This window comes from Thrips palmi, unplaced genomic scaffold (assembly GCF_012932325.1).
Source record: "Thrips palmi isolate BJ-2018 unplaced genomic scaffold, TpBJ-2018v1 HiC_scaffold_18, whole genome shotgun sequence".
Taxonomy (NCBI): Eukaryota; Metazoa; Arthropoda; class Insecta; order Thysanoptera; family Thripidae; genus Thrips; species Thrips palmi.
The window spans coordinates 4320685-4342930 of NW_023144627.1; the positions used below are offsets into that span (position 1 = coordinate 4320685).

The following is a 22246-nucleotide window of genomic DNA, read 5'->3' on the forward strand; positions in this document are numbered from 1 at the left end:
CCATTTGCTCAAAACAATTCACCCTCGTTGCAGAGGCGTAAACCGTTGACGGACTGTCCGGGAACAATTAGTACGCCATTTTTTTTCACCTGTACCTACGTGATTTTCGGAGGAATTCAGCATTGGTAGGATGCTCGAGTGCCTATCCCGTGTGGGCAGTGGCGAGATACGCTTACAATCAGATAGGCCACTAATTCACACTTGCGTCGGTCAGCATGGACAATTGGCGATTGAGCCTAAACTTGGGTCACGTCATATCCATAAGTAGTAGAGGGTTTCGTCCAAAATCTCAGCAATGCACTTCAGACGGTGGAGATGCTACAATTGACACTGTTGTCGATCATAGAACTTAGTTCACGTTGTCAGTGAGGTAGAGACTTCCCATTTTTCTCTGTTAGAATCAGAGAAAGCTCGGTCTCATCAAAGTTAAGATTCCCTAAGTTCCACTAAATGGCTGTCTTTCACACAATTTTCGTGCGGTTCATTTGTTTTCGGACATAAAATGTCACAAATGTTCCGTGCCCCCCTTTTTTAAGGGGGGACCCTGGTGAAACTTTCAAGTAGGCTTCAAAATAATCCCAGGAAGTTCAAACTTTGCTTAATTATGAGGTTCATTATGGTGAGTTCCCAAAACAGAATTCAATCCAAAATGTTGAACGGTCTCTGAGAAAAGTGGCTTTTTAGTGTTTTTTGGAGCGTTTGGGAAAAATCTTCCTGCGTCTTTCATTGGGACGGAAAGTCTTGAAAATTTTTTTGGGTTATCCTAAAGATGTATAGAAGAGATTTTAGTGACGGAATTTTCAAATTCAACTTCTGTCCTGAGATATGAGTTTTCAAATTTCAACATTTAAAAAAAAGGGATTTTTTTCCCTTTTTTCAAACTTTTAGGTGTGTTTTAAAAAAAGTAGAGCTGATATCAAGATTCCGTCACTAAAATTTGTCGACAAGTCATCAATGAATAGAGTCCATGCAAGACGACTCATGTAGGTGTCAACCAGGAACGCAGGAAGTCTTTCTACGACAAAATTTTTTGTCGACTGAGCAAAGCTGTGAAGTTAAGGGGGCACACCAGTGAAAAAGCAGAGGCTTCGTAAAAACGTTATTCTGAGTAAAGTAAAGAAGGTATGGGGTTTAAATTTTTTTCTGAACTATAAAATAGTCAATTTAACCAAAAAAGTACACGTCAGCCAGGGGGGGTGACGGGAAGGGGGGGTGGCGCCATCGTCATTTTTCGGTGACACGGCTCCACTTTTCCCAACTTTGTGAAGCCCTCGATTGAGCCTAAAACAGGGTTTCAAAATTCTCATCAGGGCACATGTGGCTATCGTGTGAACCACGGACATGTCGAAAACACAATCCCAAATATGTTTTTTTTTAGAAGCAAAAATAGAAACTCATTTTTTGACCATATTTTTCACTTTTCGTGTCTGTAGCTCAGGCCCTTACTGCTACGACCATTTCCGAGGTTCACACGATAGCGGCAAGTTTAAGGAACGTTTGCCGCAAACCGCACTCAAATATCTCAATTTTAGCGCCCGCAATCGTGGGCACCAGGTCCAAAAATGGTGTTTCGAGAAAATGACGTTTTAAGTTAAACAACGGTTTACACGCGTTTTTCCCGATTACGGACGCAATTGATGGCATATTTGAGTTCGGTTTGCGCCAAAACATTTCTTTTCCAACTGCGATTGGATGGCCCGGGGGTTTTTTCATTGGACTTCAAGTGAATCACCTGAACGTTAACAATTTAGGTGAAATATGCCAAAAAAGTTACCTTTTTTGGGACCTACAAAAATGTGCCAAGCCAAAGTAATTGGAATTTCGAGGTGGGGTTTGCGGCATTTGACTTGGGATGAGTAGCAGAAAAAAAGGATAAATAAAACAGAGGGCGAAAATTTGACGATTTTCACTGGTGTGCCCCCTTAAGCGTAGAAGCCAACGACAACTGATCTCAATGTTATTTCCTTCCAAATGATAAAAAAACTACCCACTTAGCTTAAAGGTGTCCAACCTGTTGAATCTGAAACCTTCTATGCCCATTTTTATCTATGAACTTTGAAAATGCTATTTTTTGGAATTTTGGCGATTTTTTCACCAGGGTCCCCCCTTAAACATTCCCTGACAATCTCCAGGCGGCAGGCAGAGCGTTATCTCATTTATGCTCCTTTCACACTCCCGAGCAGCGCAGCCTCCGCAACATTGTTTCTGTATCTCCAGACGGGGAATACGCTGTTTTCCTCCACGAGTCACGGACAGATGATAAACGCACACGAGCACGTCTGAAAATAACCTCAACGATAAGCTTCACTTGCCCTACTCCGCACATTTCTGATGCGTCCCGGGCTGGGCCCAGTCCGTCTCCGCGCTTGTTCCAGTGTGGAGCCTGGTGGAGCCCCAGGTCACATCATGGGTCGCAATATCTTCGTGTTTGTGACAGCACCCCTCCTTCTCTGCGGCTTGGCTAAAGCAATTTCAGGTTCGTGAAGGGGAAGAAGGCACTGCAAGGGGACAGATGACTCCTTTGAGACGTTTTCTTCGGTACGCTTGGCACACGCAGCCCCGCGGACCGCTTTTTCGTCTTCATCTTATTTTAAGGAGGGAGGCCACTTCATTTACGATTCTTTTTGTTGTTTTCTCAAGCTTTTGAAAGAACCTGAATTTTGCGACAAAGTGTCACGTTCGTTTGAGCATTGTGTCACATTCGTTTGGATGTGAATCGGCCAAAAATTAGCTTGTTCACGTTCAAACGAATGTGACACAATGCTCAAACGAACGTGATATTTTGTCACGATCGTTTCAATGTCGCGTATACTTGGAATGAGAGAGCTCGGACTAGCAAGGCCTCTAGAGCACACTAATTTACTATGTACTTTTTTCTGCATAGGTTTAGGTTCAGGGAGGACTTTTAACAACGGCTCAGTCAAGCATGAGCCTTCCACTATTACTTAGCGAGGTTGATGGGCAACCTTGGGCAACACAGGGGACCTTTACTCCGCGGAAATGCAGCTCCAAAGAGAGCCACACCCCGCTGCGCACGCACGACTGAGTTGACTGTTAAGCAACTGGATTGGGTCGTGCACATGTTTATTATTTCTACGGGCGGCTCCTCACAGGCACTGCAAATTGGATGAAAAGACTTCGGTCAGACCTGTAAGTCTCGCCAAAATTTGGTCAGACAAACAAGTCTCGCCATGAAACGGTCAGACACAAAAGTCTCGCCGTTTTGTGGCGAGACTTTTTTGTCTGACCAAATTTTGGCGAGACTTTCCGGACTGACCAAAACTTGGCGAGACTTTCATGTCTCGCCTCCGGAGTGGCGAGAAGTCTGACCTTTGAATTTGTAGTGGGGGCAATAGTCACTGTTACTCTCACTCAGCGTGTGTGTCCCGGGCGGGGTCGCTGAGGTTTCATCCCCAGCGGCGTTTACGGGGGCCGGCGGCGTCCATGTTGAAGCATCTTGGAACGTGTTAAGGGGGGACCCTGGTGAAACTTTCAAGTGGGCTTCAAAATAATCCCAGGAAGTTCAAACTTTGCTTAATTATGAGGTTCATTATGGTGAGTTCCCAAAACAAAATTCAATCCAAAATGTTGAACGGTCTCTGAGAAAAGTGGCTTTTTAGTGTTTTTTGGAGCGTTGGGGAAAAATCTTCCTGCGTCTTTCATTGGGACGGAAAATCTTGAAAATTTTTTTGGGTTATCCTAAAGATGTATAGAAGAAATTTTAGTGACGGAATTTTCAAATTCAACTTCTGTCCTGAGATATGAGTTTTCAAATTTCAACATTTAAAAAAAATGATTTTTTTCCCTTTTTTCAAACTTTCAGGTGTGTTTAAAAAAAAGTAGGGCTGATATCAAGATTCCGTCACTAAAATTTGTCGACAAGTCATCAATAAATAGAGTCCATGCAAGACGACTCATGTAGGTGTCAACCAGGAACGCAGGAAGTCTTTCTACGACAAAATTTTTTGTCGACTGAGCAAAGCTGTGAAGTTGAGCGTAGAAACCAACGACAACTGATCTCAATGTTATTTCCTTCCAAATGATAAAGAAACTACCCACTTAGCTGAAAGGTGTTCAACCTGTTGAATTTGAAACCTTCAATGCACATTTTTATCTATGAACTTTGAAAATACTATTTTTTGGAATTTTGGCGATTTTTTCACCAGGGTCCCCCCTTAAGCTTTGAACGTTTATAGAGGTTTTTCTTACTTGGTTGAGGCGACTGGCGTGATCGCAAAGACAGCCAAAGAAAAAATCTCAATGAGAAGAGAATTCTGGTGAAAAGCACACTTCTTGGGCTCAAAAATAATACTATTGGTCATGGGGCAGAGCTGTGCAAATCCATCCGTCGACGCCCGTTCCCATCCGCCGCCAGACTGCGGGCGGATTCGTCTTATCCGAACCGCACGCATCCGATCCGCCACTATCCGCCCGCCTTATCCGTTCCATCCGCATCATCCGCAACCCCCCACTCCTCTCCTGGCAAGCGGCAGGCAGCAGGCGAGCGGGGCGGGGAGGGGGCGGCGACGGGGCGGCGACGGCGTGACGTATCCATCCGCAAGCATCCGCAAGTATCCGTAAGGCGGCGGCCGGTGCGCCAACCGCCCGGTCGGCCGGCCACACTTCGTACAGCCACCGCCTGGCCGGATCGCCCTGGACCGTGCGGATAGATGCGGATACAGACGGATGGGTTTGCACAGCTCTGTCATGGGGCACTGCGGAATGGTCACGGTATCCCGTGTGGGGACCATCACCATTTCACTTTTCATTTTCCAATGTGCTCGTGATCCCGCTGAACATCGCAGACAATTTTCAATGGGTGGAAGATGACTTTAGAGTTCCAGAGGAGTCCATCTTGCCGGAAATTCAACCATTCGAACCACAGGGGTGCAGGTACAAAGTGGTGGGCATAAATCCCCACCCTCCCTTGCTTTCTTTTTACAAAATTCCATTTGCATAATTAGGTTTAAATTTTCCCTGTAAACAGTTCTTTCTTTCTCCTGAAAACCGATGAGAATTGAGTTACCCCTTCTTCCGCTTCATGGATCATTTAACCTCTCGGTTTTTGGAGTAATCTCCCTCTGTGTTTTCTGTTTTCAGAGGCCCCATGCGATGGAATATTTGAGTCTGTTAGTGGAATTTACAGCAGGTGCGGTGCCCACAACTGGATTTTCGTCGGTTCACAGTATTACCACCGGACTCTCCTTATTGCTAGATCTGAAGATGGTTGCGGCGAGGTAAGAGTAACTTTCCTAAGTTTCTTAAAAAGGCAGTAATCGGTATCGGTGGCCCAAGGTCAGCTCCACTCCTCCCGGGAAAATCATTCTACCAGTGAAGAGTTTTCTCTCGGACCCTCAACAATCATCCTGTCACCTCTGGGTGCTAGGAAACAATCCTAACTCGAGCGCCACACGTGGCCGCACGGGAGACTATCTTAACTAATTAACGGATAATTCTACAGGGAGAGCGGAAAGGAAGTCTAGACCATACCTGCCACACATCAGGTGATATCGGTTCAAATCAACTGCGGTGCAGTGCCATTTCAGCAGGTCGCAATTGTCAGCACCTGGTTTTGTCAATACAGTGGCGGATTTAAAACGGTTTTGAGTGGCACTTTTGGCCTACTTGCTGGGACAAAGTGAGGCGTTTTGCCGACCCCTGAGCGGCTACCTGAGTGCCATTGCCCCCTTCCTCAATCCTAAGTCCCGATTGGGGCTTTTCGATGTACACTCCCAATTTCCTACTGAGAAATGCCGTGCTGTCATAATACTAAGCTAATTCTCAGTACTCTACGACACAAATCTATCCTAATACAAAGAAATTTGTTTGTAATACTAAGAAACTGGTCATAAGTTACTGAGAACTCCTCACCATACGTTACTACCATGGTGGTGCATGGGATGCCATGGGCCGATTCTTTCCATGGGAACGATTCCGCGTGATTTTTGGAACAACTTCTCATGGTGTCTAGCGACCCATGGGGAAAGGTACCATGCAGTGTGAGTCATGGGAGGCACTTTGTTGCCTTGGCAGAGTCTCTTGCGAGTACAACATGATGAGAATGTTCAGGTACATGATTTTTATGAGCTGTTATCCTCTAAACTTTTGACGCTACATCCGATTTTGCAATCATATTTTGTCTGGAGGGCACCGTTGAGATGATATGACCTTTAATTGAAAATTAGGCGGATACTTCAACGCACGAGCAGGACTGCCTTCCCATGGGAAGTCCGAACCTATGGAAAAGTTTACATCATGGGGAAGGCCCTCCCATGATGATCAGCCTGCACCATGGGAAACGACCTCCATTTTTCATGGCATGCCGCTTGTCCATGGTGCTGAACCGCGGTCTCATGGGATTTCAATGCGCTGTCATGGAATTTGCGTCATGGGATCCCATGCAATCCATGGTTTTTTTGGACTGGGCGTATTACGAAGAAAAAGCTCAGTAGGATCTTGGGAGTGTATGTAGTAACCCTTTTCTGAAACTAACTCTCCTTTCTTGCAGCACTACACACTAAAAACCTACGTAAGGGAACCTGGCATGGATTTCACGCTGAACACCACGACGGATGTGCCATATGGCACTGAACCTTTCGCCATTCGACTGACGTGTCCTATCGGCTTTGACGTGCGCATTACCACACAGTCAAATAGTGGATGCAGTTTTAATCCTTGCAATTTGCGAATAAGTGCAAATTTCTTGTCAGGTTGGCTCAACTTCAGATGAAAATTGTGTGTGTTCTTTTTCTTTCCTGTGGTTTATGGTGCGCAATATACAAACTGCTTTTCTTTGTAAGGCCCAAAATAGTTTGTAAGGTTTTCTCAGTGCTCTTTGTAATACAAAGAAAACGGCGGCTTCGCAGCCTGAGAAGGAAATCGTTTGTAATACGAACGATTTTCTTTGAAATACAAAGGAAAAATTCTTCGTAGGCAACGAAGAACTTCTTCGCAGCCTGCGAAGGATTTTTCCTTTGTACTACAATTGTTCGTATTACAAAAGATTTCCTTCGCAGGCTGCGAAGCCGCCGTTTTCTATGTAACCAAGAGCAGTTCTTTGTAGGAATTAATCTATGTAGTTTACTGTCCCTGTCTTTTTCTAATGGATGCCTCAAGAATCGGAATTTAGTTGGTAGTTGGTAGACAGCCATCGATGAGAAGCCTCTTATGATTGTCTTTCTACTTTTTTCTTTTCAGAGAGAGTTCCTACCCAATGGAATGCAAAACATTTACCTTCAAGTACCGATGCTCCAGGTAACAGCGCTTTAAAGGAATCAAGATTGTGCCACTGGAATAGAGGAACCTGCCCACAAGTTTTTGAAAGTACCAATTCGACATTCTGCAGAGCAGTCCACTAAAGTATATTTTGCACAGATAAAAGCAGGGGAAGGGTTCGGCCTAGTGGCTTGAGAATGTGCACAGACCATTAATTTTTTTCTCAGGATTTTACCATTACTTTAAAGAATTCGAATGTGTTTTTTTTAGTATTAAAAATATATTTCATCAAACAATTGGGACATTCCATGTGAAGTCAACCAGGCCTTAGCCACCATGGGCTCCGATCCGGTTCTCGTTTTCAGGGTTTGTTACCCCTATGGTCCTATGAAATAATCGGTACTCGGTTTGGGGTCCGGCCCCCCAGGGGCTGGGCTATGGCCAATTTACTTTTTTGCTAAATATTGAAACAACGCAACTTTGGAGGACGATATCTCAGCAACCATTGGTCGTAGTTCAAATCCAAGACCAGATTTGGAAAGAGAATGAAAAACTGAATCTTTTTTGTCTTTGAAGTTTTTATGTCCAAAAACTTTTTATACGTTAAAAACTTTAGTGAAGTTTTAAAATTAGCGCCATTTCCTAGATCCTCAGCCGATTTAGACCAATCTGGGCTTAAAAGATAGCTTAAACCCTTCCCTAAACGAAAATGTTAACCAAAAAATGTGTTCGGCTTCGTTTCCGAGAACGAGCCATTTTCGTGAACCCCTGCAACCACGTATTTCACCAAATTGGAGTGACGGCCGCACTCGATACCACACTGGACGCTCTCTTAGGTGTTTTCGGCTCAAAGCAAGTTTCCTGGTTGCTTTTCTAAGGTCAGGGGACCCAAGCGCCTGTCTGGTAGGCCAACAACAAGCAGACCTGCAACGCACTAGTGATGACAGGCTGGCCTACCTTGCCCCGGAAGAGTGGGACAGGCAGCGCGCTCTGGGCGATCGGACCAGTACTACAGCCCGCCACCTCGCCGTGATATCTACACGTGGGGGTGGGTGTTGTTGTTGTTAGTTATTGTTGCACGGCAGGGTAAGGGATGTTTCAGGCGTTTCAGTCAGCATTTGGGTACAAAAACGTGTTTGAGTTTTCTGACGTCAGTCCCAGCAGATTTGACAGCACGCTTCAACGGCATTTTAGAATTAACCTGAAGGCATACCATAGTCAATAACATTGAAGATAGAGGTTAGTAGTGTTAAAGAAGATTCTATTAATTAGCTGGCCAAAGAAAGTATCTTCTTGGTATGCCTTCAGATTAATGCCAAAATGCCGTTAAAGCGTGCTGTCAAGTCTGCGGGAAAGCTTAAAGAAAAGTATCTCCTTTAACTATAGCTTAATAAAAGTATCTTCTTAATCACTACTAACCTCTATCTTCAATGTTATTGACTATGGTATGCCTTCAGATTAACTCTAAAATGCCGTTGAAGCGTGCTGTCAAATCTGCTGGTACTGACGTCAGAAAACTCAAACATGTTTTTGTACCCAAATGCTGACTGAAACGCCTGAAACATCCCTTACCCTGCCGTGCAACAATAACTAACAACAACAACACCCACCCCCACGTGTAGATATCACGGCGAGGTGGCGGGCTGTAGTACTGGTCCGATCGCCCAGAGCGCGCTGCCTGTCCCACTCTTCCGGGGCAAGGTAGGCCAGCCTGTCATCACTAGTGCGTTGCAGGTCTGCTTGTTGTTGGCCTACCAGACAGGCGCTTGGGTCCCCTGACCTTAGAAAAGCAACCAGGAAACTTGCTTTGAGCCGAAAACACCTAAGAGAGCGTCCAGTGTGGTATCGAGTGCGGCCGTCACTCCAATTTGGTGAAATACGTGGTTGCAGGGGTTCACGAAAATGGCTCGTTCTCGGAAACGAAGCCGAACACATTTTTTGGTTAACATTTTCGTTTAGGGAAGGGTTTAAGCTATCTTTTAAGCCCAGATTGGTCTAAATCGGTTGAGGATCTAGGAAATGGCGCTAATTTTAAAACTTCACTAAAGTTTTTAACTTATAAAAAGTTTTTGGACATAAAAACTTCAAAGACAAAAAAGATTTAGTTTTTCATTCTCTTTCCAAATCTGGTCTTGGATTTGAACTACGACCAATGGTTGCTGAGATATCGTCCTCCAAAGTTGCGTTGTTTCAATATTTAGCAAAAAAGTAAATTGGCCATAGCCTAGCCCCTGGGGGGCCGGACCCCAAACCGAGTGCCGATTATTTCATAGGACCATAGGGGTAACAAACCCTGAAAACGAGAACCGGATCGGAGCCCATGGTGGCTAAGGCCTGGTTGACTTCACATGGAATGTCCCAATTGAGAAACATAAAGAAAGCCCCTTTAGAGCGTTGCGTTTTAAAGTCATGTTCGAACTTTCGAACGGCTTAACTTTTATCCGCCCCAAATGATAAAGTTTGGTACCCTAGCCGGCTAAATGGGCCCGTTGGAAAAGATCGCGCTTGGGGTTTTAAGTGGGCCTTCCGCACTGCGAAAATTTTGGTTGTCACTTGTAAACAATTTCAAGGCTTATTCCAGGGGCGTGACAACTACGTCATCGAACATTTTGATACATCCTATTTTGATAATAGGATGTATCAAAATGTTCGATGACGTAGTTGTCACACTCTTAAAACCTTACGAAGTATTTTGAATATACATATAACAAACTAAAATACTTTGTTGTACGAAGAAATGGTTCGTAAATTACGAAGTATTTTCTTTGTAAGCTTACGTATGCTCAAAATACTTTGTTATACAAACTACTTTTCTTTGTAAGACCCAAAATAATTTGTAAGGTTTTCTCAGTGCACGCCCCTGGAATAACAATAGGAGCTCTGATGAAATGTTATCACTTCACTGAGAATGAAAGAGTCATGATCTAGACTAAAATTTAGGGTGAGGAATTCTTTACCACCCAACTTAGGGCGAGGAAGGTATCCTCACCCAAATTTGGGCGATAATCCTTCCTCACCCAAATTTGGGCAATAATCCTTCCTCGCCCAAGTTCGGTTGACAAGGTAGGTTTACGCCAGACCGCGTCTTGTCGTAACAGGCTTCGCGATGTCTCGCGGCCTGTCCCGCCAATCCGCGCCTGGCGTACCTACCTTGGCCTGCGGCGCTAGCCTGCCTTCGGCAGGCATTGGCTTGTCCATCGTCGGTTACTTCTTACGTGCTTCATACCCCCCTTCATTCTCGATAGAGATGCTTCATCTACAGATTACACGATCTTGACCCGGGTGGAAGGATCTGTAGTGAAACTGCAGTTTAAACTATAGTGGCAAAACTACAGTTCCTGAACTGCAGTTTTTGGTAAGAACAAAGTGCAGAATAAGTCCAGTTTCAGTTTGCTTATGGATCTGTAGTTTGCTGTGTATGCAAACTGCTTTCTAACTGAACTGCTATTTATTGACCAGGTATTAAGTACTATCTGTAGTTAAAAAGTGAAGTTAAAAGTTTTTTAATACTACTCTACTTTAATAGTCCACTACTGAAGATCCGCCTACACTTATATCTGCAGCAGGATCTACAAAGGAAATAAAGTTTCTGCTCATACCTTTTTACACAATGACAAACTAGTTGAATGTTTACTACAATTTGTAGTAATTTTTCGATTAAGGCATAGTTTAAGATGTCAAGCACTGCAACTTGAAATGAAGAAACAAAAACAATTACATTGAGTGATTGAAATAATATAAGGATTGAAAAGGAAATATCTCTTAGAAGTTTCAGTTATTTCTTTTACAGGTTTACGTTGAAATACTTGACGTTGCAGACTTTTAGAAGACACGACTAAACTTTCATATGGCTGGATGTAACCAATTCTTAAAATACTATCTGGTTATCTGTTTGCTTATTTTATAATGTTCCGTATTGGTCAGGTAGCATGTGACAAAGTATCGTGGAAATCAACAAGCCACAAAATTTAGCCAGCTTGTCGCCAAACAAGGTCAAACTAAGTGGCATCAAATTCATTATGACTGGATGATAAAATGTCAGACAAATAAAACTAGAAAGCATTATAGGACAGTGCGTCTCAGAAGTTAAAAAGGGAACGACTCCAGTCGTTGAAAATTAAGACCTTGAAGGCTCTCTGAATTAAATCACTCCATGGTGTCTTGGTTTCTGAGACAAATTCATTATAAATTACATTTAGGACAAGTGAATTTCACTCCTAGTACAGAGTGGCTTACAGTTAAACTGTAGTTTTCTAGCAGTTAAATTCTAGTTCCTGAGGAAAGCCGGCCTTTCCATGTGGTCGAGTAGCCAAGCCCCTACCCACAAGGAAGCTCAGTGGAGCAGTGGTCAAGGCCTCTGCTTCACAAGTCATGGGTCCGAGGTTCAACTCTCGGCAACATCCAATCACAAAACACAATTAACACAAAGTCAACCACCTAAGGGGTCAGAGGGAGGAAAAGTACCCTCAAATCAGGGTTCAAAAATTAAAAATTTTGAATTTTGAACCAAAATTTCAAACTGCAGATTGTCTTCTCCTTTGAACTAACTCTGGCTGTGTAACTAAACTACAGTATAACTGTACTTTGAACTATAGTTAACTGATCTGAAGACTAGGACAACCTGGGTCAAAAACTATAGTTGTCCGAAATAACTGGTACTTTTTTTGCAGTTTAATTGTAGTTTACTACACTTCATCTGTAGTTGAACTACACTTTACCTGCAATTATACAATACATTAAAGTAATTTAAAGTATGAAAAAAAGTATTTAAAAATTAAGTTTAACATTACAAAAAATCTATATTTTTTCAATGTAGTTTAAACTGCAGATCCTTCCACCCGGGGACCCTTGTAACTTTTTTAACTTGTCGAGGCTGGGGGGGCTCCGCCCCCAGACCCCCCTTTCTTGGAGACAGAGGTGATCTACCTGCAAAAAACTCGATTTTTCGCCGTTTTTTAGGTGTTTTTCGGTTATAAAAACTGAACCAGTTGAGCTAGGATAGTGAAATTTCGCGTGTGCCGAGCCAAGAACATACCTAATAAGCCTGCAAAATCTCAGCCAGATCGGCCGAGCCGTTCAGGAGGAGTAGTGTACACACACACACACACACGGACACACAGACAGACAGACAAAACTTTTCAACCGCACTGGAGTAACGGGCTTCGCTATCGCTCAGCCAATAAAGTATACCTAGCCCAAAATTTGGTATTGATCAAGACTCTTTCATTCTCAGTGTTCGTGCTGACATTGTTATTGAAGTGACAACAAATTTTCGAAATGCTAGCGTGTAGATTCTTAGTCAAAATATCGATAGGGCTATGCGAACTTATTGTTGTTATGGTTCTGGCGTGTTTGGGGAAAAAACTTCGTTTGTTTCGCTGGCTCTTAATTCCTTCAGCTGAAAAAAATCTCATTCAACGAACGTTAATGAAAGCAGATGACTCGTTCGGTTTTCTTCTACGGAATAGTATGGGCTCATTCCAAATATAGTATTTAAAATTCAGTTAAAACTCAGTCTAAACTGAGTCTTTTGTTCCCTGACCTGCACCGCCGCGCCGTGCCCGTTGGATTGCGAGCACCCTGTGCCTCTGGGCTGAATCGGGGAGGGATTGTCAATGTTGCGCGCAGGCCGTCGCGCGCGAGGAGGGGGTGCCATTGTTTACGCCCGGCCCGGGGAGTGATTGTCGAATTCCGCGCACCAGCCCGCCCCGGCAGCCAGCCCCTATTATATTGTTAGGATACGCACTTGGTTTTTGGACTCTCGAGTAAAAGCTAGCTGACACCTTTATGTATCTTTTAGTTGTAGTTTGAGGTATGTTTTGGGTAAAGGTATCATCTGCTAAAAAGAGGAAAACGTGACTTAAAACAGTGAGCCCTAGTTATTTGTCCCGGCGTCGGGAGTTCCAGCGGACAAACATCGAGGGACGGTGGTCGTTTCCCGCCGTACACGGTAAAAACGGTTTCTGGTTTTCTCAGGAAACCCCTGGAAATCGCCTATGTCTTCGCCATAGGGCTCCTGGGAAAACCAGGTACCGTTTTTACCGTGTAATCCCGCTCCCTGAAAAGGGTCAGCGCCAGGCGGCGGCCTTCCAGCGGGACCTGGCCGGGGCCAAGGTGGTGAGGAGGTTCACTAATGCACCTCCTAAATGTCTAACGAAGAACTTTCCCATAAGACGAAGGAAGTGGCGCAAGCATAATACGAAGGTGGTTTTTCTTCGTATTACGAAGGTTTTTCTTTGTGTCTTACAAAAGATTCGTATTGCGAAGGAATATTGCTTCGTATCATGCTTGCGCCGAATTCACTGTAACATACGAATAATATAGGTCAAATTTCATTGTAAGACATTTAGAGCGTGGGGATGACTCAAGGACAAACAACGAGGGTTCACCAAGCTGACTTGGCAAGGCAATATGGCGGACCCTTTCGCTCGTCGCCTAAACGGTTCGTGGTTTTCCTAGGAAGTCTATGGTAAATACGTAGGCAATATCCAGCGAGTTCCTGGGAAAACAAGGAACCGTTTTTACCGTGCAATCAGTGACGAGCGAAAGCGTCTTATGCAAGCCGAGTTTCCCCTTTTTTTCTCTCTGTTTTCTTCGTTATCGTCTTTGGAGGGTTCTCATGCTTCGTTTCTGCTCTCACCACTAGATGCTGCTACTCAAATCTGCAATAATGGTGGTTTTCGTGAAAATAGTGCAACGGGATCGTGCGCATGTCCGCCAGGATTCGGAGGTCCAACGTGCGAGGATGGTACGTTAGCTCTCAAGTGGAATTAACGTTTTGTGCAAGGAACGTCTCAAAGGTTTGTTGTCAGCGGGATCGGCCTTCAGATAGGGAAACGTGAAATCTTATCGCAAATTCTTTTGAGCTTTTGCAATATTAATTGTCTTTACTTTTAGATGCGAGGCGTCTTACCGTTGTCTATGCAGACACGTTTCGTAGGCTGGTTGCCTCCCTTGCTGCCCCTTTAGAGACAAATATTTGTGCTGTTTAGATTGTTTTTGTCATTATTTAGACGAAGTAAATACATCACCAAACAAGAATGTTCGTTTCGGGAGGTTTAATATATTCTATAGAGAAAATATTACTTTGAATCAAAATTTTGTTGAATCTCTCAAATTTGTTGCACGAGTACTGTTGCAGCATGTGGGTGGGACAAGTACGGAGACAACTGCGAGTTGGCATGTACGGGGAAGCCCCAGGGCTGCAAGGGTGTGGCTTTCTGCCACAGCAATTGCACGTGTGCAGCTGGTTTCAAAGGACCTACATGCGATCAAGGTAAATGCGCCGTCTCTCAAACTATGGAATATGATTTCTTTTGGCGGCTATTCACAATCATAATTGTTTACAGTTATGTAACAATTGAAGTTTCGGTTACGAGATGGATTGTGAAGAAGTGCAGCAAATCTTGTACCTGAATAGCTGCTGTTACAGAAACTTCTTGTCACTTTCACACTGCAGGTCACTTTTAACCTCCTGAAAATATGTATTTGTGATTTCAGTATGTGGGCCGGGACTCTACGGCGCAAACTGTACTCAGACATGTGGTCAATGTAAATACGGCGACGTTTGCGACCCTGTAACGGGCCACTGTCCCGAGGATTGCCGGCCTGGCTACGTGCGCCCCTTCTGTCAGAAATGTACGTTCCACTTCTTTCATTTGTAAATTGATTATAGGGCGCTCTCACAAGTTTCAATGCCTTTTCTTGCGTCTTGTTATTTTTCGCATGCACCCTGCATCAACTATCATGGTCCAGGAATTAGAAGGAGGGAGTATCCTGCCTTATCTCCAATTTGAGTTCTCATTTTAATATTGTGCTCAAGAATGCTTCAAATCATTACACCAAAATTATTGTACTCTTAATAGAAAGTCCACGTGGATAGACACTCAAAAATCCTTGCAAAGTGTTCTCCGGCATTGCATTGCGAAGTCCTTCGCAAACTGTTTTCTTTGCATGGAGAAGTATTTCTTTTCAAATTGCAAAGAAAAAACGCTTTGCAACGTTCAAACCATGGCTTCTCGTCTTACCAACTTTTTTCTTTGTAACTTTTCAAATACTTCTTCGCAAAACAGTTCGTATTTGTAAGGGTGTGTAATGCAAAGCCGGGGAATAAGTACTTACTCCACTGTCAAGTTCTTTCCTTTGCAAGCTTTCTAGAGGGAAGGAACGTAACTTGACCCCTGTTACGGTTTAATTTTCATAGGAGAATGGATATCACTCAACCAAAGTCCAATTACTGAAATTCAAAGGGTTAAACATCTCACCAATTTTCGGCGATACATAAAGTATCACCGAAAAAGGGGTCACCTAAATGTATCACCTAAAGAAAGATCAGACATCAGCGAGATTTGCTGTTGCTTTCCTGTGGAAGTATTATCCGATTCGGTGATACATTGTACGACATCTGTTTCGGTGATACATTAGTGTACGACCTTTTTCGGTGATGCATTGTACTATAACCCATTTTCGGTGAGACAGTTCAGATTCAGATTTATATTTGATTCTTAGTGCATGCGAGACTCCGTAGAAAAACTGATAAGTCAATATGCACTTTTAGAATAAAATGTAAAAATAATCAGCTTTCCCTAACCTCTCTTCTGCGTGTAGACATTCCGCTTCGGCATCTTGCCAACGCTCCGGATATCCATGAGGTCGGCTCCACTACCGTCAAAGGTTCTTTCCCAACAACCATTGACAGCACAAACGGACTCGGTAGTGTTGTTTTCTACCAACTGCAGTACAAGGTAGGACAAACCAGCAACTGAGTTCGAAAAATTGTGGCATTAAAATTATGCCCTTTAAAGGCGTAAAAGATTTACGCCCCAGGAGCGGCGTAAATCGTTAATGCCGATTGGAAGGGCATTTAAATTTTGATTAAAAATCCTACACCATTTACGCCCTTTCCAAGGGCATAAAACGATGTATGCGCTTAAAGGGCGTAATTTTTATGCCTTTGTTTACCAGTGTGGTCTGCCTTGTCTGATAGGACCAGAGTAAGCCAAACGGTGACTGGGTGCCGTCAACACTTGGGCGCCTGCCGGCTGATTTTCTCGGAGCTGAGACGGCCCCTCAGAACTTCACGATGCTCAACCTGCCACCTGACACCAGTCTGCTCGTGCGAGTGCTACTGCTAGACGAAGAAATGCACGCGTTCAATTTCCCGCCGGCTGTTGAAGTTCGCACGTCAGGACGGCGTGAGTACACTGTGAAACCAAACGTGAACAACTCCGCACTTCCTGCACTTGGAAGTGCAGAGTTAGCAGCCCCCACACTTCAAGTGTGGAGTAGCTCACAAAGCCCGTATCTCTTAGCATGGTGCAAACGTGGACAACTCACTGAAAATTCCACACCTCTGCATTTCAAATGTGGTGTTGTTCACGTTTGGTTTTACAGTGATTCAAAGTATGGGGATGGATAGGCAGTTGTCGAAATGTGCCACTCAACACTCTAAGATCCTATTGGGTGTTTTCTTCGTAGTACGATGAAAAAGCTTAGTAATAATGACAGCACAGCGGATGTAGTAACCCATGATTATGAGTTCTCCGTAACTTATGAACAGTATTCTTCATACATATTACGAACAAATTTCCAAGTGTAGTATGAGAGATTTGTATTGTAAAGTACTAAAAATTAGCTCAGCATTATGACGTACGACACTTATCAATAGAGTGAAGCACACTGTGAATGTAGCTACTTACGATTTGTGACCAACCTCTACTTTATGGCGCATGCAGGTCGAGTGGAGAAGCTTAAGGTGACCAACGTATCAGCTCGCGGTGCTAACCTCACTTGGGAATCTTATGACTTCACCCAAGGAGACTACTTCTTTGTGCGTCATGAGGTAAGTTATTGGACGCGGTCTTTGCCAAGGGAACAGGGTTTTTGACAAAGGTTGTCCATATCGAACCATTTTTTTGAGGCTCTTCTGCATTCAAAAACATTCCCAACCAAAAATTAGGTCATTTGGATAATTTTTGACCCCTAAGGTAGAAGTTCTCGAATATCTCAAAAGACGCGGACTTCAATTTTCTAATTATTATTTTAGGGGTTTCTTAGAACCGCTATTGGTTAGGGTCCGGAGGCTTCTCTCCCCCCTTAAACTTCTTTTAAAAAAAATTCAAGAAATCCTAGGAGTCAGGAAGTCAGTGTGTAGGAGTGAGGAGAAAGAAAAAACGTTGTGTAAAAGGGATAAGTGGCTGGCATCCAATGGCAGTGGTACCAATGTGGTCGATGTGCCACCCGTCAAAATTTAAACTTGACAATAAACATCAAAATGCCGGGAAATTCGAAAAATTCAAATGCTATTGTCCACAATGTTCTGACAATGGAACATCTTTGAAGTCCATCATTTTTAAAATGTTCGTAGCAGACAGAAGGCAGTAAATTAATTTTCGTGGGTTGGTAACAACTTTCTCAGCGTCTGCGCCCTTTCGATATTCACGAGGCTGAAGAAACGAGTGGCCGCGCATTAAAACTGCCCCTCCAATTAATGACTGCTTTACATCCAAACGAATGTGTCACAGTGCTCAAAGAAACGTGACATTTTGTCACATTCGTTGCAGCGTGAGGTCACGTTCCTGGAAAGAGAGTGTAAAACAAACGTCCAGTTTGTAAAAGTTTTTCGGACCTTTCTTTCGCAGTGTTTGTCACTGGTTGCGTGTCCCGGTGCGTGCCCGCACCCAGACGGAATCATGAGCGTAGCAAGCCCTAGTGTTTCCCTGGAGAGACTTCTACCGGCTGCGAAGTACCGTGTGACAGTCGAAGCTGCCGACAACCATAAGGAGGCTGTAACCTTCACCACCGGCTTCCTCCGTAAGTCTTCTCGCGCTCTGAATGGTTCTCTTACACTTTCAGCCTCGTGTTGACTTTTTATCTCTCACTGCAAATCCTAGTCCCACACTTGCAAGCGTGTGACAAACCGTGTCCCACGCTTGCAAGCCTGGGACACTTTGTCCCACGTTATTTAGTGCATGCCTGTCCCACACTTGGATTTGCAGTGCTTGCCAGTATTTTGTACAGATGTAATGTGCTTTATTTACTGCTTACGTTTGGACGATTTTGGTAATTTTATAGGTTATTTGGTCCATTATATCCGATTAAACATGGCTTTTTGTCATTTGCAATGTACTGTTAAAGTATTTCCTAATATATTGGCAAGTTTATCTCAAAAAGCGATCAAATTTGTGCGTAAAATACATCGGACATTTTACGTATGCCCATGTGAGGCTTTTGCAGATTCCCCTTTTTTCTCATGTGCACTCTAAATGTTGTACAGTGAAGATTCTCCATATTATGGTGAAAATGTTCCATATTATGGTGGTGCAGCTGCCTCCGTAACATACCATTCAGAATCCACTGTAACTTATTGATATTTTGACGAATTTCGTTGGTATTATGGAGAACATCTCCACCATAATATGTTGGTGCAGCCTTTCACTTGATTGTTTCTGTGCAGTACCGGACGCAAGCGTTTCGTCGCTTCGCGTCTCTGCCCGGACCAACAGCTCCGCCTTGGTGGAGTGGGGTCCCTCGGACCAGTGCGAGTGGGTGTTCGGTCCGACGGCGCAGTACGCCTGGAGTCTCCAGCCGCTGGGCAGCAAGGCGGGGACGGCCACGGCCGCCAACACGACGGCCACGTCCACGGTGCTGACGGGGCTGCAGCCCTTGGCCAACTACCAGTTCAGCGTCAACCTGTTCAACACGGAGGGGGAGAGTCCGGCCCGCCGCACCGCCACGCTCAACTTCAGCACGTACCATACAGGTGCACTGAAAATTGAATTTAGCGAGACAAAGAGTTTTGACAAAATGTGGTCTGTAAATTGATAAAAATGTCTCGACACAGAATGGTGTGCATTTTCTTTGTCTCGGTTCAATATTGTGGCCACATTGCGGTCAGCGAGCGGGGACAACCCCGTGGAAACAACTCGTGGGGACAACTCGTAATTCTATGTCCTCTTGAGTGCCCGAAATCTCTAGAAACCTGAAATCTTCCTCCAAAAAAAGGTCCCGAATAATCAAATCTCGGACGCAAAACCGGGTGAAATCTTGCGAAATCCAACGGAATATCTTCACTAAATAAACCCTGTGTCGGTAAACATCAAACGTGGCTGCCCCTAATATACAATATCAGCGTTAACCTAAAAGGCAAGCTTAAGTGTCCCTTTTATGAAAAAGCAGGGGGAAAATCGAAGTTTAAACTGGAGGGTGAGTGCCGTGGAGTAACACCTCTCAAATCTCTACAAAACTCAATTTTTTTTCCCTTGAGATGCGCTTTTTGGCTCTTTACCGCAGTGCTTTCGTCACCCCGATGCCGGATTCAGATTTCCCACAGATGTTTCCCCTAGAACCGTCATTAGTTTTAGAGGATTGTGTCAGTGGGGCCTAGCGAGCCGAGTCTTAAAAAAAAACCTTTTGTAATTTGTTAAAAATGGTACAAGGAAAATTCAGAGAATTTTTCAGTTATTTTTTTTTGTTCCAAGAAGTCATTTTTTGGGGGGGTGCAATGCGCTTCAATGACTGTTTTTCACCTTGCTCGGTCCGCAGTCCCCGACCCGCCGCGCGACCTGACAGTGTACCGACTCAACCGCACCGCGGTGTGGCTGCGTTGGCGGGAGCCCTCCCGGCCCAGCGGCACGCTGCGCGCCTACATCATCGAAACCACGCCGGTCAAGGAAAAGGGAGACGCGTCCCGAGGCCCGCCCCGCCTGTTGCGCAGCGAACGCCTCCCCGTGGGCTCACACTGTGAAGCGTGGCCGGACCTGGTGTGCTACACTGTGAGTCGGCTGCGGCCGCGGTCCCGCTACACCATCACGGTGAGCGCCGTCAACGAGCACGGCGACAAGCCCGGGGAGCCGTCCTCCGTGGAGGCCAGCACCGTCAAGGGCGGTGAGTTGCGTTCACTGAAATGCAGAGGGTGAGACTGGCGACAAAAAGGATGACCGGAAAAACAAACCAGGGGTTCTATTCAAAAGATCTTATTTGGGCGTTTCCCCCAAGACAATCTTATCTTTAACGCCGACCAATTTCACTCATTTCGATCAATCAGAATAAATACGACGGTAAGCGAAACATATTTCTATATGCACTTTTGGATTCTTTGATATTCCATCTTTAGATTTACTTGAACAAACTCACAAATTATATTGATATGTAGCTGTATCAAATGATCAAACTATGTGAAATTCACCTGCGTTTAAGATAAGATTGTCTTGGGAGAAACGCCCATATAAGATCTTTTGAATAGGACCTCTCGAAAAGGCCATACGCAAAGGTATGACTGAAAAAGGGTCGTACATTTGTGTATGGCCATTTTTTTCGGTCATAATATTTGTACACAGCAAATCCAAGTGTGTCAGAGTCTCACACTTCCAAGCGTGAGCCACGTTTTTCCCACGCTTACAAGTGTGAGACACCGTTTGTCTCACACCTCCACGTGTGAGACACGGCTTGTCTCACACTTGCGAGCGTGGGTCCTGAAGCACTGAACCGGTGTGAACCACAAACAGCAAGTGTGAGACAAGTGGTGTCTCACACTTGTAAGTGTGAGACAAATGGTGTCTCACACTTGCAAGCGTGAGACAACAACATTTTGTTTCATTGACATTCGTGTTTATTCACCTTATGTGAAAATTAGACGAGTTCCCTGTATACATATTGCAAATTAATTTCAGTGTCGGAACCGCCTCAAGACTTCCGAGTTCTGTCACGTGACAAAACCTCTGCACTAGTGGCGTGGCGCATGCCGAACAAGATCAACGGGGACTTGACTTCATTCGAGGTAGGAGTTCATGCCCTCTAGTGGAAATTCTGTTTGCAATAAACAGACGAATCGTTGCGCTTTAGTCTCACCAGGGAATCAAAATGTGTCACGTTGCAAGTGGCCAAATGCACAATGGGCCAAAAGACCGGTGGTGGTGGGCAAAATCTCGGACGGGTTTTGAGCTCCAGAGCCGCTAAATGGGACTCGAACTGACCCTGTGACCCCACCAATGGATTGCTGTCCGAACGACGAATCCATTGGTGGGGTCACACGTGCAGTTCGAGCCCTGTTCAGCGACTCTGGAGCTCAAAACGCGTCTGGAGTTTTGGCCGCCTCCACCGGTCTTCTGGCCCACTGTGACATGGCGCTGTCCGTTCCCAGGTTGCCGTCGCGCGGCAAGTGCGCGCCGACGAGGAGAGCGCCGAGACCGACGTGCCGGACCCCGACCTGGAGCGCATCCTCGTGACCAAGGAGCAGCCGCAGTACGAGTACCGCGTCGAGGGCCTGCAGCCCGGCGCCACCTACGCCGTCACGGTCAACTGCGGCCACGGCGGCCGGGTCGCGCACCTCGAGGTCACCACCGACGAGGAGGACGAGGCCGCCTAGACTCCCCAAAGGATGCCTCACTGTGACAACTGGATTGGAAGTTCACAAAGGCATCGCTCACGAAAAATAAGTTATGTTCGAAAGGCGAGGGGGGAACAGCTTCCCACACTCATTGTACAAAATTTGACCACATTCCACATTCAGGTGGCAAAAGCGCCTGTAAGTAGGCAACATGAGTGGCAAAAGCGCCAGAAATCTTGCACATTCACACAATCATTGTACACAAAATCTTACGGTGGGTCACCCCTCGTAGATTATGTTTGCTGGAGTTGTAAATTCGTGGAAATCCTGTGTCCGAGTGGATTCACGATGGATCTGCGGGAATTGACGAAGGATCCGTCGGGAACATTTCTTCCAGAGGCATACCTTTGAAAATTCCGGAGGTTTATTTTCACAGTGTCTGGCTGCTGCTCGGAGATTTCGTAGCATCGAACTACCGCAACCGTACGACTATGTCGTGAGCTGTTCGCACAAGGACCTTAATTTATTGATTAATGAGACATAAATATTCAATCACGCAATCTAATTTAACCCCAACGCAACTGTATTCAATAAAAATAAAAGTTGCGATTTGTGCTCTGCAAGTTGATAGCTTTCCCACTCCCCACACGAATTGAATGGCTACAGAAAGTTGTATCAAATTTGAAACAAGATTTTGAAGCAAGA

The 22246-nt window shown here is 44.8% G+C and overlaps 1 protein-coding gene across 1 annotated transcript; it reads left to right on the forward strand.

Moving 5' to 3' along the window:
- Positions 1-2319: 2319 nt before the first annotated feature.
- Positions 2320-22164, forward strand: LOC117644927 (tenascin-like). Its single transcript, XM_034384669.1, has 15 exons — positions 2320-2476; positions 5101-5237; positions 6509-6710; positions 7198-7254; positions 13862-13963; positions 14357-14491; positions 14716-14853; positions 15823-15959; positions 16202-16409; positions 16950-17056; positions 17856-18027; positions 18671-18976; positions 19759-20100; positions 20886-20992; positions 21356-22164. Exons 1-15 carry the CDS (start codon positions 2332-2334, stop codon positions 21578-21580), a joined length of 2520 nt encoding a protein of 839 aa, XP_034240560.1. The 5' UTR covers positions 2320-2331; the 3' UTR covers positions 21581-22164.
- Positions 22165-22246: the final 82 nt, after the last annotated feature.